Source organism: Phoenix dactylifera, chromosome 8 (genome assembly GCF_009389715.1).
Source record: "Phoenix dactylifera cultivar Barhee BC4 chromosome 8, palm_55x_up_171113_PBpolish2nd_filt_p, whole genome shotgun sequence".
Taxonomy (NCBI): domain Eukaryota; kingdom Viridiplantae; phylum Streptophyta; class Magnoliopsida; order Arecales; family Arecaceae; genus Phoenix; species Phoenix dactylifera.
In genome coordinates, this window is record NC_052399.1 from 26806581 (window position 1) to 26824802 (window position 18222).

General features: G+C 41.7%; 1 protein-coding gene across 2 annotated transcripts; it reads left to right on the forward strand.

Moving 5' to 3' along the window:
• The first annotated feature begins 560 nt into the window (after positions 1-560).
• On the forward strand, positions 561-10534 carry LOC103708653 (protein Brevis radix-like 1). 2 transcript variants are annotated; one of them, XR_001879552.3, is made up of 6 exons: positions 561-1327; positions 1411-1805; positions 7706-7841; positions 7956-8392; positions 9986-10151; positions 10258-10534. XR_001879552.3 is itself a non-coding variant. In XM_008793690.4 (5 exons), exons 1-5 carry the CDS (start codon positions 1196-1198, stop codon positions 10062-10064), a joined length of 1179 nt encoding a protein of 392 aa, XP_008791912.1. In that variant the 5' UTR covers positions 561-1195; the 3' UTR covers positions 10065-10534. The 2 variants fall into 2 exon arrangements, 1 of the variants encoding a protein (XP_008791912.1); XM_008793690.4 differs by having other exon boundaries at positions 9986-10534.
• Positions 10535-18222: the final 7688 nt, after the last annotated feature.

Here is an 18222-nt window from a genome sequence, read left to right on the forward strand (position 1 = left end):
TTTTAATAAGATATAACAAGGCTAAGCAAAATATTCATGGCAGATTGGCTCGCCAACTTTGCAAATTTTCAACCAGTTCGTGGATTTCAGCTGCCAGGTTACTGCACGATCATTTGGCTCTCATAACCATATACCACACGCATCTTTATATTAATCTAACACCCATTTGTATCAAAAAATCATGCTTCATATATTAAAGTATTATTTTTATGCTTATGTATCCTATAAAATATTAATACAAAATTAATATTTTAATTAAGTTGAAAAAGGAATCAAATAATAGAGACATTGTTGGATTATATAGCATCAACCCCTTAGATCATGAATAATGTCATTCTAGTCTTTGTTTAATAATGTACAATGGCATCTGGCATGCACACACTTTTTAAAAAAGGTCCATGATTTTTTAAGAAGAGCAAGCTATTAAACTGTCGAACCAGAAGCCTTTCCAATCTTTTGCAATGCTTCCCAAGTTTTCCCACCACATTACAGTACCACACTTTTATTAACTTACAAGGTCCAAAATAGCCTTATAGCAGTGTAACAGTGTATTGTAGTGGTAGCTTCGTATAAATGACAGTTAAGTACATGTATAGCATTGATGCGTGATATCGCTCTGATATCGTTTTCACCCAAAAAATTGTTTTTTTCTCATACATTAAAATAGCATACTCACTGAACTTACCAGTCTGAAAGCAAGGTATCTCTGGAAAAGGCACATTCCTGCCACGTGTCCCCGATTGGGTCACTCGCCTACCGGATGGGTAAACATACCGCCCTCACTGTTCTCCCCGCCGAGAGCGTTGCTTTCAGCGTGAACTGTAAACGAACTCCAAGCGAAGCAGCACACCTCGCCCTCCGTCCTCTTTAAATAAACTCTCTCTTCGGTCTCTCTAATCCTCGCCCTAATCCGCCATTAACACCGTCGTTCGCGAGCTTCTCGTGCCCACCCTTCCCGACAAGCGATTTAAAGCGACTGAGAATCTCTGAGCGGCGAAATTTATGCAAGCCATTAAAGCCCTCCTCCACTGAGGCCGAGCAGTTGCTTTTGTCGCGCCTTAAAAGAAGCAAACCCTCGAACACCTTCGGCGCCTCTCGGTTCCTTCCCCTACGATAGGCAAGATCCGGGCTTCCCCCACCGAGATCGAATCCGTTCCGGCGGAGAAGCTCGTCGGCGCCGCAGGATCAGGCCGGGATGCTGACCTGCATCGCGTGCACGAAGCAGCTCGGCGGGGGGGGCCTCCACGACCCCGCCGACGACGACGACCATGATACCGCCGGTGGCACCCCCAGCACCCGCCAGGCCATCAAAGCCCTCACCGCCCAGGTAAGAACTCGAATCCGAGCTAGGGTTTCGTTTCTTGGGTGGTTCTTGGATTGATTTGGGGTTTCTTCTGGGTGGGTGGTCAGATCAAGGACATGGCGCTGAAGGCGTCGGGGGCGTACAGGCACTGCAAGCCGTGCGCTGGGTCGGGGAGGCACGGCGGTGCTGGGGGGTACGCGGACTCGGACGGGGCGTCGGGGTCGGAGAGGTTCCACTACGCGTACCGGCGGGCGATGGGGAGTACGGGGTCGACGCCGAGGGTGGTCTACGGGAGGGAGATGGAGGCGCGGCTGAGGGCGCTGTCGAGCGGGGAGGGGACGCCGCCATCGATGAGTGGGCGGACGGAGACGGCATCGTCTGCGGTGTTCATGGAGGAGGAGGACGAGCCCAGGGAATGGGTGGCCCAGGTCGAGCCCGGGGTCCTCATCACCTTCCTCTCTCTCCCCCAAGGGGGGAACGACCTCAAGAGGATTCGATTCAGGTACGCCGCCCGTTCGCTTTTCCCTCTTTCCTCGTTTGTTGCTATCTCGTTGTTTCGCTTGGGTTGCGGCTGGGGCCGGAGGTAGCGGTGCGGTCACCGTCGCCGCGACATCCAGTAAGCTGAATTCTCGTTCGTTGGCGTGTCTGCCGAGTCGCCGGAAAATAGGTTCCCGGTGTGGTGTTAAAATTCAGGTCATTATTCAACAAATTTCTCGTTTTTTTAAGCCTTCGTCACGAAAGTGGAAAAAAATGTTTTCTTAATGCAAAATGACCCCCAAAAGTATCCGTATTTAAAAGTTTATGAGGTTTCTTAAGCCTTGACGGCAGGTCTTCCGTACTTCTTTTTGGGTCTTTTTTTTTCAAACATATAAACATTTCAAAGTTTCAGCCAAAAAGAGAGAGAGAGATAGAGATTGTTAAGATTTGTTAGTATTAGATTAAAATATCTCTTTCTCAGTTTTTTCTCTTTGTTTTTTCAAAAAAAAAAAAAGCAAAAGTTTCAGAGAGAATCAATCTCTGCTGAAAAAACGAAGTTTTAGTTCCTTTTTTTTTAATAAATTTTTCTTCTCCTCCGTGAAAGGCTCGAGCGGTAAATACTGGCCACATTAGAGGGGTAAGACGAAATTTTGTAAAGCCGATGGTGCTTTACTTCGAATCGAAACATGGCCAACTTGGCCTTTCTAAACTTGGAAGCCCTCGGCACGGATCTCGAACCCCATGCAATCCAGTGCTGCATTGCTGTAACCAGTAATCTCTCACAGCTCGAAAGGCCCTTCGAGGAATAATTTATTGTATATATATATATATATATATATTATTAGAATAGAAAAAGTTGAGTTTAAACAAAAGTAAAGAAAGTAAGTGGTGGGGGTAGCATCGGTTGCGTTTCGAATTATTTTGCCGGGTTACTCCTCATCTATTTTCCGTATAGCTTTCCTCTTTTTCCGGCTTCCCCATTTGTCTTTTAGCTTCGTTGATGGTCAAGGCTCAGCACCATGGACCTTGGCTTCGCACGCCCAAGGCAATCTAGGCTCTAGACTCTAGAGTGACGACAAAAGGCCCACCTTCTACTAACTTTGGAGGGCCTCCTTCAGCCCTTTTGATAACAGTGATGGGCCACGTAAGTTTGGGCCGAGTTCCAACCCTGCTTAGGTTTCAGATGCTAAGAATGAGTTATGGGAGTGAATTCTGTATGTCATTTAAAATTTTTACTGGCCGCCAGGCACTTAAGATTTGCCTGGTGAGATGCCTGCTGTGTCCCTCTACTGTCACTTGAATTAATAACTTAGTATGCTACTAGAAGAAGACGAAGAAGAATTAAATATGGCATGAAACTTTATGGGAAGATAACTTGATAAACTTAAAAAACTCATGTCTACGTTATCTTTCTGACATTTGTGGACCACATGAATATCGGATCTGGTGTTTGTACGAAGGACAAGGTCTAGGCTGCAGCTGATTCCCCTTGGTGCATGATGCATGGGCTGTAGAGTGGGATCCAAGGATACCATAGACGACGATAGCTAGCTTATCCAGCATATGGTAATCAGGGGCTAAGATTTTACGTTAGATATTGCTATGTGGGTTCACATGGCTCGTGTCATGCTACAACACTAAGCAAGCTCTATTTATGCTAGCACCAATAATGAATAGGTTTATTTATAAACTAGTTTGAGACAAAAGTTATGCGCATTAAAGGACATGGGGGTGACTGTGATGGTCTTAAAGAATGTTTCGTAGAACTGCTGGTGGATGGAACACGGCGGAACAGCAACAATCCCTCAGCCTATTTGGTTGCTGTACAACGTAGAATAAATTTGAATGAAAACGCGCTTATCTAGTTTTATTTTATCAGGCAACTTTTTTTTATGAAACTATGGCAAAGCAAGATAAAAGGACAGGTATTTTTGAAATTTCGAGAAAGTTGGCAAGCTATGGTTTAGTAATTTATTCCTCTTACCTTGAATAAAACCATTCGAACCTTGGTCGAACAATTTTGTGGAGACTTTTTCTCCATTTTGGCCATGATGTTATTCCTCTTATTCAAGTAACCTGAATAAAAAGATGAAACCGAACACAACATTCCAAATGAAACTTGACTTATATATGCTAACTAGCTATGGTCATGTGCAAGGCACCTAATAAATGAATCATTGATAAATGCGATCTTCTTCTGATCAACGTTCTTTCTCTTTTTGTATCCTTTATTTTTTCCCTTTTTTGGGGGTCTTATTCTTTATGTGATAAAATAAATACTCTTTTACTTTTGACTAGTTGTCGTTTTTTTTCCTTCTAAATAGTAATTACTAAAGCAAAATGCAAGTTTTTACCACAGTTGAGTGCGTTTATACAAGTATTAAAATCTGAAAATATGAAAGAAAATGATAGTTCTTGGTCTCTGGTATTATACTGCATTTGGGATGTCTTCTTAATTCATATAAATATATAATTCCGAAACATCCGAGTTTGGCTTTGCAAGGTTTGTGGTACCCTCTTTTCTTCTTAATAAAGTGCTGGACTTGGCAGTGCACGTGATGGAGGCTCGAGTAACCATGATCCTGTCATAGGATCTAATTAGAGATGTTTGATTACTTATGCAACTTGATAGAGTCATTTCAGAATCATGCACATTTTTTATTTCTTATCTGAGAGGATTGAAGTAGGAGGGTGCAAGATATAAGATGTGAGTATCCAGAGGCATGTGATCGTTGAGAAGAAAGGCATGTAGAATTCAGAAATTTATGCCAAAAGATTGAGAATTTAATCAACTGAAACTCTTGTAAAAATGGAAAATGAAAAATCTGAATGGAAGTAGGAAATCTTGAGAAGCGACTTGGAGCTTCTCTGCTCTCTCCTTTCCAGATCTCTTGACTTGGAAATAAAATGAGCCTTGCATACACTAACAATTTGGGTGTGCAGCTTAGGTCCACTGCATTTTGCAGTTGTTCAGAGATCATCTTGACATCCATGCATCTAGTATATAGCGCATGGCACATGAAACATGAACCTCAAGATGAGCTTGAGCAGCATCAGGGTGCGGTAAATTGAAATTGTACTTAAAAGAGTCCAGCTATAAAAACCTTTCCTGTGGAGTCATAAAAAACCTTTCCTATGTCTAGGTATAGAATGGTCATAGCTTATAAATAAGTAAACTTCTTTATTTCTATCAAGAAGATGAGAATCTAAGTTGGTTTCTTCGCCCAATTGAGAATAGAGAGAAACCTGTCTGCTTACCAGATTCCCGCTGATCTTGTTTCAATTTCTTTTTAAACTTCTGTTCAAGTTACATTCGATAGTTTTCTTTTCTTTTTAAAATTTTCAATTCCCTCTCACAACTATCTTATGCCTGTATCGTGTAGGTGTTAGCATCTTTTATAAATAAGTCCTTCTTATTTCAAGTCTCTCTCGAGAATGAGAAAAGGAAAATTTGTTTAAGTCAAAGTTTGGGTTTATTTATGAAAAATCATAAATAACAAATTATCTTTTCTTTTTGACTCGATAGAGAGAAGGGTTAACCTCAATTACAGATCGACTATGATATAATTCAAGCTTCCCCTCATTAGTATCAAACTCGTCCGACGCTTTATGAAGAGATAAGATGGCGTCAGACAGCTTGCCAGGCCGAACTTGGATGTGAAAGCCTTCTAGTATAGACATTTAATGTTTGTTCAGAGCCAGCCGCCTCATTCCACACTCACCATCTATTACCCATATCTTCACCCTTCGTGATCCACACGCGTATGCGCTCTCAACTTCACAATAAATAGACTGCTCTTGCTTTAGTTCATACACCGTGAGGAAGAAGGAGAAGAAAAATATGCTGGTTAAAAGTGTTAATATATATTTATCATACTACAAAAGTAATAACATTTGAATTAACGGGGGATCATGGTCGTTTGTGCTTCTAGGCTTATCCATAGCTATAAACAGACTTTAGGTGACGGAAAAGGAATGTTTATTGATACTTAATTTAATAAAGCCATGATATTTTTATCAAAACTAGGTGGGTTCATGATGTATCATGCCATAATAATTGCAGATATAATTAGGTTCACGGCCCCCCTAATCAAGTGATGTATTCGACATAAATGGAATCGTTGAGATGATGAGCAGGGAGGCCTGATGGTCTGGAACATGATTATTTTTTTAGAAAACATACTTAACCAAAGATGGCGATTTCTCTGAGATTTGTGGCCTTTCAAACTCTGTCATCGCCTTTGACCCTAAATATCAACACCTTAGAGAGTAGAGAAATATCACGCAGACAGGCTTCCAGCAACCAAATCTTTTCGCACGTAAATAAATCTTTGCTTGGTAGGTCGAAGTAATTAATAGTCATCTAGGGTCTGCTACTCTCTTTGAATGCTGTGGAACCATACATTCTATATCCTTGACTTTGATTTTGCACTTACCGTCTCTGATGGCTCGTCTGAGAAGGAGAAAATATAGTAACAGTTGGTTTATTCACAGGTTTCTGAGAAACCTGGGGCACCTTCTCATGAAGACGGGCCTAGTGGTACTGTGATGTCTATTATTTCCTGCTAAATTTGATTTAAAAGTCACATGCTTCCTGAAGATCTTAGATTTATGATTTTGTATTCATCTGTTTAATTCAAGACATGATTATAAGAAAATGATGAATTAGGATAAAAATATTGCTAGAATATGATAACATATCTACCTTATCATCATAGACTGTTACAGAACATTGGATCTAATTTTAGTGCGAGAGTTTTGCATCTCGTTAGATCTGGGTCCATGGGGCATGAGCTATTAGTGAATGCAATTCCTGAACGGTGGATTGGATAACATATCCAAAAATCCATGTCCAACTAGATAACACAGTCTGGGAATCAAAGACAGCCTTATTACTTTACTGACATTAGGTCAAGTTCGGATGTAGGATGGACATCAGAATAGGCCACTTGTCCTGGCTTAATCCCGGGGATAACTGCCAGGCAAGTCCAAACAGGGGATTGGACCACTGGTCCCTGATAGTTCCGTCGAACCTGGATCAGTGCTTCCTTGCATCCTCATGAGGCAGGTATCCTGGTCATTTGATGCCACATGATTAAAATTGTCAAAATTCATCGTTCATTAACAGAAAGTAATGAAAAAGGGTAGAACATCATTAGTCAGAAAGTAACATCAGTGTTGTTTGTTGTACAGCAGTACTATATAATCACTAGTGGAAATAATAACAGTTTATCCAGCCAAAAGTCAACGCTACCCTGGATATTAAAAAAAATGAAATGCATGTACCCAAAAAAAAAAGACAAGGATTTTCTATTTATCCCATCTGTAAACAGTGCATTAGGGTTTAACCATAGATTTAGCTCATGTCTAATAGGATTACAATCCTAGTTATGTTAAAATCGTCAACCCTGCTATTCATGCCGAACTGCCCCTCCCTTGAGTCTTTACTCAACCCATTGATTCACTATAACGTATGGTGCTGGGTGAAAAGAACTAGAAAGGATCCCGAAGTAATTGGATCCTAAATCAATAATTGAGATGATAACAAAAGACCTAGCATGTCCCTATATTTGGTCAAATAAAGACGACAGTTTTCTGATGAAAACAAAATGAATGCAATTTAACTAACCTCGTACTTTACCTACAATAGTCTTCTTACATGCTTTGAACTTTAGCTTATATTGTATGGCATTATTGACATGTAGTATGTATCTAATTAGTTATGACCAATTTATGAATAGTTTAGTGAATAATCAAATACAATTTCTTTATTAAGCCATTTATCAAGAACGCTTGGCCAAGAAACAAGGAATTTTTTAAATAATCTTAAGTCAGTCATGGAATTCTTTTAAGTTTGAACTGCATCCTCAACTTTTTGTGGAAATGCTTGGATTGTAATGCTGGTTTTGGTCGAACTACATACAGCCGGGAGATGTTTAACAAGTGGCAAGCCCAGCGGTGGTGGGCCGAGAACTACGACAAGGTCATGGAGCTGTATAATGTCCAGAGGTTCAATCGCCAGGCCGTCCCCCTCCCCACCCCTCCTAGGTCCGAAGATGAGGTGAGCCGTGATCCTTTTCCCCAACCCATGCCTTCTTGGCTGCTGTCCAAATTCCTTCTGATGACCTCGGTTAACTCGTGACTCCGTCTTATCTCTCTTCCTTTTCTTTTTCAGAGCTCGAAGGAGGATAGCCCGGTGACGCCGCCACTGAGCAAAGAGCGGCTCCCCCGCAACTTCCACAGGCCACTGATGGGCGGCGGCGCAGTTGGTTATTCGTCATCGGACTCACTCGAGCACCATTCAAGCCACCACGGCCAGCACGGCCACCACCACCACCATCATGGGCGGCACTGTTATGATTCAGGGGGGCTGGCGTCGACGCCAAAGTTGTCGAGCATCAGCGGAGCGAAGACGGAGACATCGTCAATGGATGCGTCTGTGCGAACAAGCTCGTCCCCGGAGGATGCGGACCGGTCGGGGGAGCTGTCGGTGTCGATGAGCAATGCAAGCGACCAGGAGAGGGAGTGGGTCGAGGAAGACGAGCCCGGGGTTTATATTACCATCCGGGCGCTGCCCGGTGGCATCAGAGAGCTCCGCCGCGTCAGGTTCAGGTACTCCCTCCTTTCCCTCCCTGTTCTGCACTGCTCCCCAGCCCATCTCTTTTCTTACTCTATATTTCAGTATTTTTTGGGCCAGCACCAAGGCCTAACTAACTAACTGGTCTTCTTACTGGCTCAAGGCTGGAACGACTGGTATTGGTATGGCCCGCTTACTACGGTGCACCATCTATGTGACCTATGGTTCTCTTAAGGTTTTAGAACCATTTCATTGGATCACCTTCTTAAAGACGTACTACCAAGTCTGGGATTTGGAAATCGGAATATGAATCGAAGATGGGAAGTTCTATATACCCCCCCCCCTATTGCTAAGGACACCCCCCAAAAACCAAAAAAAAAATACCCAAACTAACCTTTAGTGTAATTACCATATTGCCCTTGAAATTTTCTCATACACCCCCCCCTTCCTCCTCCTCCGTTTCGTTTTGAAAAGAAAAGAAAAAAACACCCCTCAAACCCCCCTTAAACCCCTCGATCCATTTACATCGTTTAGGCGATCTTTGAAGGAGATTTAAGCCCCATTCGAAGCATGGACAAGCAACTAGTGATTTGGGACGAAGAATCGGCCGCAAAGGTACGTGTTCCACCTTGTTTCGAAATTTTTTTTTTTCACGGTTCGTGCTCCGTTCGGCACTGGATCGCCGAACAAAAGGCTTCTGTTCGGCTGAACAGTGCCGAACAGAAGCCTTCTGTTCGGCAACCCTCAACCGAACAGATCTGTTCGGCTGCACAGTGCCGAACAGAAGGCTTCTGTCCGGCACTGTTCAGCCGAACAGAAGCCTTTTGTTCGGCGATCCAGTGCCGAACGGAGCACGAACCGTGAAAAAAAAAAATTTCGGGAGAAGCCGGCGAGATGGTTCCGGGAGAAGCCGGCGAGGTGGTCGGAGATCGGGAGAATGCCGGCGACGAGAGGGAGAAGGGGGAACGGGGGGGGTTTTGGGCGTTGGCGAGGTGTTTTGGAGGGGAAGAGCGGGGTGGGGGGGGGGGGTTTGGGGGGTGTAGAGAGCAATTTAGGTGAGGGGGTGGGGAGGGTGGGGGGTAATTTAGAAATTTTTAATTTTTTAGGGGTGTCCTTAGCAAATGGGGGGGGTGTAGAGAGTATTTAATTTTTTTTTTAATTTTTGGGGGGGTGTCCTGAGCAATAGGGGGGGTGTATATAGAACCACCCTTTTTACTAGTACTTTTTCTCCTCTTTTTTTTTTTCAGAATATACCCCTACTTAGAATTATCCGGGCCAAATATGTAGAAATCAACGACACCAAAATATGAACCCATAACCTCCCATTTGGATGAGTGCAACTATAGTTTGCCGGGTTGGATTTGGCTTGGGCCCGTTTATTTATTCTTCATATGCGGAGACCTGGCCCAATGGCATGTCTATGCATGCCATCCTGTGCCCAATGGCATGAGTGAAAAAATCACGCGGACTCGACCGAGCTGTCTTGCCGACGGGGTCTTGCTAGTTGGTTTGACCCTCTTAGTTATACGCTGCTGTTTTTGCACATAAACCTTTTTTTATTTTTTTTTTGCTTGTGCCTTTTTTTTGCTTCTGATCCTCCGGCGTTTGGATGGTACAAATTGTTGCAGCCGGGAGAGGTTCAGTGAGATGCATGCAAGGATGTGGTGGGAAGAGAACCGAGCCAGAATTCATGAACAGTATCTATGACACGAGAGAGAAGGAAGAGAGACGCTAAAGAAGAAGCTCTGCTGCATTAGAATGTCTCCATGTGCGTTTGCCTTTTGTCTGCTTTTGGTGAAGTCACAAACTTCTTTCTTCATCATTGCATATATGAGTTTTATACGAAAACACTGGGCACTGACATTGTGCAGTATCCTCTTCCCTTCCTCACACTACCCAGCGGGAGCTGGTCATGGATTAGCCTTTGCTCCTAGCGGCTAGCTGAGTAGAAAACAAGAGCATGCTCTCCTAGGCAACAAATGTTTCTTGGGTTGTTTACTTAGAGGTTTGTTTCTTATGCTTCCATTGTCATCTGTGTTTCTTCTACACACACAGCACGTTGTGTGGGGGAATACTTGGGAGGAACTTGAACTGAAGGTGTTTGTTGTTGATGTAGATGGAAGGTTTTGTATTATGAATGAGTGAAAGATGTTTATATTCCTCTGCTGAAGGTGTCATTTCCTCTATGCTTCTAAAGTAGTTCTTTCTTCTTTCTCCCCTTTCTTATCGGTTTTGCATGCTTAAGCATCCCTGCAAGAATGACATTTGTAGCAAAGTAACAATAAAATAAATGGACTAATAGCTACTGAATTTTCCTTCTGTCCAGTATTGTGATGTAATCTTTTATTTCGAGATACCCACCACGAGATAGATAGGGGGACACATGAACTACCAAAATTCTTGAATCTCGATATTTTTTTTGGTACCAAAGGAGGTGAAGCTTTTCATTAATGGAATACATCATACATAAGAGTTCACACCTGTTACAACCCAAACCTGTTGACAATGCTCCTAACAGAGCTGTAATTCTCCACTACTATTCTGCATGCTTATATGAATACAACGCACATCTTGTAACAAAACTTGCTGTACCCCAGGTGATAGCTATTTTACCCCAGTTCAGATTATAGCATTTTTCAGAGGAGTGTAGCATCTGTGTAGCATGTTATCTGAAGCATAATATAGATGCTCCGCCCAGGTGTAAGAAAGAACAAACCATCCCAAACACTGTCATCTGGTTCTCCTATGGATTGCACCTTGAGGATCAACCTGCAAAATGGAATATAGGTTGCAATGAATATCATCTTGAGAGGTCCAAAAGCAATCCCCTTGAAGTGACAGTTTTGCGATGAAATCAGCAGCTTTGTTGGCTTGACGATAAGTGTGGGATGCAGTGAACTAGTGCAGGTTTGATTTTCATTCGAGGATATCTTCCAGTAGTGGTATCTTCAATGTCCTGCCCAAAGAACAATTAGCAATCCATAATATTAGAATGATAGAGTCGCCTTCCAACCACACTGCTGGTGCTTGTAATTCAACCACAGCAGTGTGCATCGCCAACCAAGCTGCTACAAGCTCAGCATAATGGATCGAAGAGGGCTATAGAACTTTACCACCAAGTCTAATAAGTTTGCATTCACTATCTCGTATAATAAATCCAGCAGCCGCTTTTCCTTCTGTTACTGCAGCATCAATGTTCGCCTTTTAGATTCCAGAGGGAGGGGGCAGCCACAAGGTTCTGAAGTGCTGCCGGGTTCCTTGGCGGAATCTTATAGATGCTTTGATTTGCAGCAACTTCTTTGCGATTGAAGTAGGTGAAGGCTCTGTTGGCAGAAACCGGTGTGGGCCAAGTCAGCAAGGTTTGCTCGCGGCGGAGGCCGGTATGGGCCAAATCGCAATCGAACACCGGGAAGGCGCTTGGGATGATCGGTTTAAAGACTATGGTTGAGTCTTCACTATCACCTGCGGGTTTTAGTGAGATAGCAGCGCCTACGGTCCTAACAGTGGTATCAGAGCCAGCGGCACGGGTTTGATTCCCAGGATAAGCGATTAAAAAAAAAAAAAAACTCCTTTGCTGGATGGGAAGGGAATTGTTGGTGGAGGCCGGTGTGGGCCAAGTCAGCAGGGTTTGCTTGCTGGGGGGGATTGTTGGCAGAGGCCAGTGTAGATCAATTCAGCAAGGCTCGCCCGCGGCGGAGGCCGGTGTGGGCCAAGTCGCAATCGAACGATGGAGAGGAGCTTGGGATGATCGGTTTAAAGACTATAGTTAAGCTTTCACTATTACTTGCGGGTTTTAGTGAAATGACAGCGCCTAGGGTCCTAACAGGCTCTTCTTACAAGTTGTGCAGGGGATTAAGTGATATTTTGAAAGTTCCGTTCATTTCAAGCTGACCACATCAGCCAAGTAAGCATTGCCAACGATGATCAATGCCCCTCCTCTACCTCGGCCATAGATATGAAATCTGTTAAAACCATATGATTGATTAGGTCCATTGATTGATTGATTATGTTAAACTTAGTCGTTGTCTTACTAAATTTCATCTTGATTGATTTGTGATTGATTGTGCCAAACTTAGCCGACTTTATCCAATTTTATTAGCCTTCCATTTCATATAAAGGCTGCTCTGTAATTTGTATTTGTAACAGACACGCAGAAATAATTTTTTTTCCTCTTTTTCTCCAAAGATTTCAACAAAATCCACGAAGCCCGGCAAAGAAGTTGGCATAGATTCGATTGCCGACGCACATCTCAGCTGGTTCCAAGAACTCACAGCAAAGGTGCATTTAAATAACACATGATTGCAGTATTCTATAGTGTTTTGACAGAGGTCGCATAATGTGTGTGCAGGATCAATAATTCCTCTCCTGGTTGGAAGCTATTTACGAGGCAGTCTATTCCAAAGTATTTGACCTTCATAGGCGCGACCAAGGACCATAGCCATGTTGAACAGGGATTGGATTCCCACTGCGGTTTCTTTAGTAGATGATATATATATAAATATATATATATCTGGCTGAACTGGTTGCTGCCCCACAGTAGCTGATCAGACCAGTCCTCATGCGCAGGAGGCACTCTGTATATCTGTTAAAATATTCATATATATATATATATATATATATATATATATATATATATATATATATAAAGTGATTTTGTTTCTCCAGATACCTCAAAAATTATATATACTTATGTACAGATTCCATATAAAAAAAATAATGTAGGCTGATATATGATAATAGAGAAAAATATTACAGGTGATGTAGGTTGTTAAGATTTCTAAAATTATGCTAATAATATCTGGTTCATCATCTCATGTGGGAAAAAAATCAAAAAGCACGTCCAGATTCCCGCCTCTAGAAGGTGTTATCAAATTACTGAATCCATTGCGTAATCGGAATGGCAGATATCCAAGGGTCATTAAGAACATTAATTGAGTGCCCATGTCCAATCAGCCAAATGACTTGGTTCTGAATGATTTGCCCTCGCAGATTTTCTTTCTACATTAGTGAACAGTGCCGGGGTTTGTTGTAAAATGACCAAGACCCATTGAGCTGATACTTAGGTGAGACAACTTTGGCCCAGAGGGAATTGGGATTCATAGTAAGTTGAGCATCTAGTTTACATAAAAAAGCTTTCCTCCTGGTGTGTAAAAAGAAGGAATCTCGATAGTTTTAATTGACAAACTCTTCTCTGGCATCCTAAGCATTCCATATTCTTTTGAAACAAATTAACAGTAAAGATAGATAGACAAAGGGAGCTCAAGTTGCATGTAGCTGGAATTGCATGTAATTAGCTTGCGTGCAACTGAACCTACTCTGTTTGGAAGGCTGCAGCTGTACTTGCTGTAATTACCATTTTTGTTTGGAAGGTTGTAGCTGAGAGTTGTAAGCTCTTTGAAGCTGTTTGTTAAAGAGAGGCTCCGGGTAAGCAACAAATGCATCTCTAGGATCTCCATCGATTGTTAAAGAGAGGCTCGAAGTAGTTGTTTCATGGATAAGGAGAAGGGGGACTGGGGGGTTGGGGAGTAAAGGGGTTGATGTGGTTTTTTTTTTTTCGGATGCTCGACACAAACCTGGTGCTCGAGTCTCAAGCTACAGTAATTGAATCCTAGCTTGATTTAGCCATAACATAAGTTACTATAGCTTGGGGTTAAGATGACAGCTCTTTTGCAGATCAAGTAGCTGTAGCACTTGAGCTATAGGGCTCTAAACAAGCAAGCTGGCCTGCTCTTACAACTTGGTTGAATGCAACTTCATCTACAGACAACCGTACAGCTCAAAGATAGGCCGAATTCTTGAATATAGGCATTTTATATCTATGCAAGTTCGTTTCTGATTTTGTTTCTATTGAGTCATATTTGGTTTAAAGAACCCACAATCCATTTGAGTGGCCCTAGTATTTAGCATTGAAAAACTGAAATAGTAATGAGCCTACTTAACTTAACTAGAGATTTTTGAGGAAAATATTTCTTCGAGAGGATCTGAATTCTATATCATTCATGAATAATGCCAAACAAACAATCAGAAAAACTCCAAAGGATCCATGTTAGCGTCTAGAAAAAGCATGTGCATGCAAGGTGGCCCGTGACCTAGGTTATCGGCATGCGATCTTCCGTCTCTCATGCTAGTTTAGTAGATCCCCTTGTATAATGCTTTTGCTATGCAAGCATGTTTGAGTATTTGCATCGAAAAACAGCATAGTGTTGAGCTCATGTTGATCCATGCTCTATGTTATTGAAGCATACCATTTAGTTAAGAGCTTATGAATAGATAACGTTGCCTGATTTAACTAGAGATTTAGAGGAAAGCATGTCCTTGAAGAGGATCTGAATTATATATCATTCATAAATAATGCCAAATAAAAAAATGATAAAGCACAACTCTAACGAATAGATATTGGCCTTCGAAAGACTAAGCACAAGTCATGTGTTGTGCTATTCAAGCATATGATCATGTTGAGAGATTCTGAATAGGTGGTACTGATTGATTTAACCAAAGATTCAGAGAAAAACATGCCCCCCTGAGGATTTATACTCTACATCATGCATGGGTAATGCCAAATAAATAATAAAGTATAAGTTTGAATAATCAGCATTAGTATCTTGGAAAGTTGTTTGTGACGTGGGCAATAGGCATGAGATCCTTCCTCTCTCTTGCCAGTTTAGCAAATCCTGGTATACATTAATTTGAATGCTTTTGTCATGCAAGTCAATTATATTCCTGCATCACATTATACTTGAGACGAATCTAAGGATTTGGATCTTAGTGACAATATCTATTATCGCCCTTTAAGCAAAACATTGATCTATCATGCTTATCCAATCCAATAAATCACTTCACATATGTGTTTGACCATAATCCATTATCACATTAGAAATTCTCGATTTATTATGCTTATAAAATCAAACATAAAGAGACCATAGAAATACAACAAATTTGCAACTTCTCCTTCTCTTGCCATATTCCAGTCTAGACTTTAACAAACCTCATTCTATACTCAAATCTCAATGTTAATCTCATGCATGGCAAATCCAATAGTATGAACTATACAAGGAAGCAACGCATGCTAGATGGTGGGCATTCTATGTATTTTCATCATTAGATTTATTTACCTTTCATGTTACATTACAACCAAATATATTTTTCTCATGTACTTCATGTTCTTTTCTCTTTTATATATTTTTCTTACATTTGTGATTATCTAGTAATTTTAGTTTGATTTTTTTTTTCAAGGGTACATAAAAATTTTGAATTATTATTGGTCCATCTGGCTATTAGATGTCTTGATTGTCCTCTCCTCCTCGATATCATTCTATCCCATTCATTTTCCTCCCTTACTAGAAGAAAAGTAAAACATCACCAAATGATAGTTTTAACTATAATGTCGATCATCCAATGGAGCTCCTTCACATTCCTCTTGCTTCCTCTAACTTTAAGTGATTTTTATTCCTTCACCCAACCCAACCTTGAATATACCTTTGTCTAACCTTCTCATTTGTCAATCTTGACAATTCATGGCATTCATTAGAGTGTGAGATAGATAGATAGATAGATAGATAGATAGATAGAGAGAGAGAGAGAGAGATGTGGGCAAATAATGAGTTGGTTTAAGGTTTAATCTGTAGAGGTTATGACGAGGGAAATGGGTTGGCAAATAATAGAGGGAGAAGATTATGGAACGGAAAAATAATAATCATTATTCTAATCTAATTGATACGTTGGCACCTAATTGATTATTAGCCATTCTAGTGGAGAGCATGCGTCCTCCTAAAAAAAAAAGAAGAAAAGAGAGAGATTGCCCTTATGAATGTTCTTTTATTAATCTAAGATCTCATATATTGGAAAATGGAGTGAGAGACTCAATCATAGAAAAGAGATAATGGTATATTGCAAATAATTTTGTTGTGCATTCATGTAAGTTACATAAAGTCTGGAAACATAGTATTATTTTTGATACATTTCTTGATCCCTTCAACCCTATTTTCCAGCTGCTTGTCCTCTTTATTAACAATAGGTACATAACATATGCAAGCGCTTTGTAACTTGGTAAAGATTTTTGTGTCCTGGAGTAATTTCGGGGGCTTCTTTTCAACCCTTCTGTTGACTGACCCTATTTGCCAGAACTTCATTTTATGGTATGCCGAATCGGACGGTACCGAGTATATCGTACCATATTAGTTTAGTATCGGTATTCAATATGGATGACGTATCGACATTCGATATGTCAAAAAAACTCCAATACTATACTATATCGATACTGTATCAATTTAGCACCAGTATAACGTTTCATACCGAACCGATAAATGTTGCTTCATTTCGTAAACTCTCATGCACAAACTTCTCTCACATGTTTCTTCCTTTTGAGACGTCGTTTTGTGTGTTCGTACAAGCCATTGGGTAGCGGAGTTTACCTTGTGAATGTATTCTTGTGTGTTCTCCATTCCCCATCCATGATTCTTCTAATCCATGTTGGTCCTGATCCAGATCACTATGTTGACCGGATCCTGAGATCTGTACTAATATATAATGGCAGTACTACGGAGGCTTGCCTCCAACAAAAATACAAAAATAAAAAAAATAAATAATGGATTCATGAGTTCTTCCATCATCCCATGGATATATAAAATAACATCTTGTGAGGATCTTGGCGATACACCTTTGAAAATGACATTGCATACCATTTTATTATATATATTTTAAATACTCTTACACTATCACCATGCTGGTGCTAAATGCATGCAATACCAACAATATCCACATAGATATAATAATATAACGGTTACTTGCAATGACCTCAAACCAAAACAAAATATAATTAAAAAAAATATAGTTTTAATCACATCCCATGACGAATCTTGGGACCTAACTCGACGGGTTGCAATAACGGCATTATCAAAAAATTGCAACCGCATGTGATGGCTTTGCAGATAAAGTACGTATATTGTGAAACTAACAGACAGTAAATTGGATAGCATCTTATGTGGCTAATCATTTTAAAAAAACTATACACATACATACTGTTGCTGGAAATTGGACCCGGGGGCGACCGTTGGCTGAGAGGGGAGGAGCTCCGCTGCTGGAATGGTAGGTGGCGGTGCGTCAGCTGGTGGCGTCCTCCTGGAGAGTCCTGCAAGAAGCCGGTGGCCGGAATCTCCGGCGCCGGCCCTCTGATGCTTAAGTCAGAGGGGGATCGTATATGAGTGGAGTAAAAGAGGAGAATGTTTGTTCTTGTTCCCTTTCTCTTTTTCCCTAGGTTCCTTTTTATAAAAGGATATTATATTACCTGGGAGGTGACAGGGGAAATTGTCTTCTTCGTGATAATTGGGCACGATCATGCTCATTAATGGCGTTGTGGAGGATGAGACCGGATCAGACCGGAGTCAGCGAATTGTCATGGTTGATCGGACCTGGTGGAGTGGTTCAACCGCCGGCCGTGGTGGGCCTGGGGTTCGTAGATAGTAAGTGCATTAATTGCTGAGTGAACCGGTGATCAGGGAGAGCCATACGTTTTGATGGTCCAGTGATTCGGAGATCATCTCGAGCCGTGTTCATTAATGGTTGAGTGCACTGGAGGCCTACAGAGACCATACGCATTAATGATCGGGTGTGCCGGATGCCTGCGAAGGTCACGTGCCTTAATGGCTTGACGACGGTAGCAGAGTACGATGGAGCTGGATATCTAGTTGTCAGATTCTCTCTAAGGAATCAGGCTGGGGTCGAATATTTGGACAAGGCATTTTAGGGCTCGGCACCTGGCCGGGTGCCGAGCCGAGCCAGTTGCTCAGTGGGGCGCCTCTAATTCGAGCGTCGCAAGGTCGGCGCGTTCTAGTCGGCGTTTCCTGGTCGGGCGCTTTTTGGTCGGGCA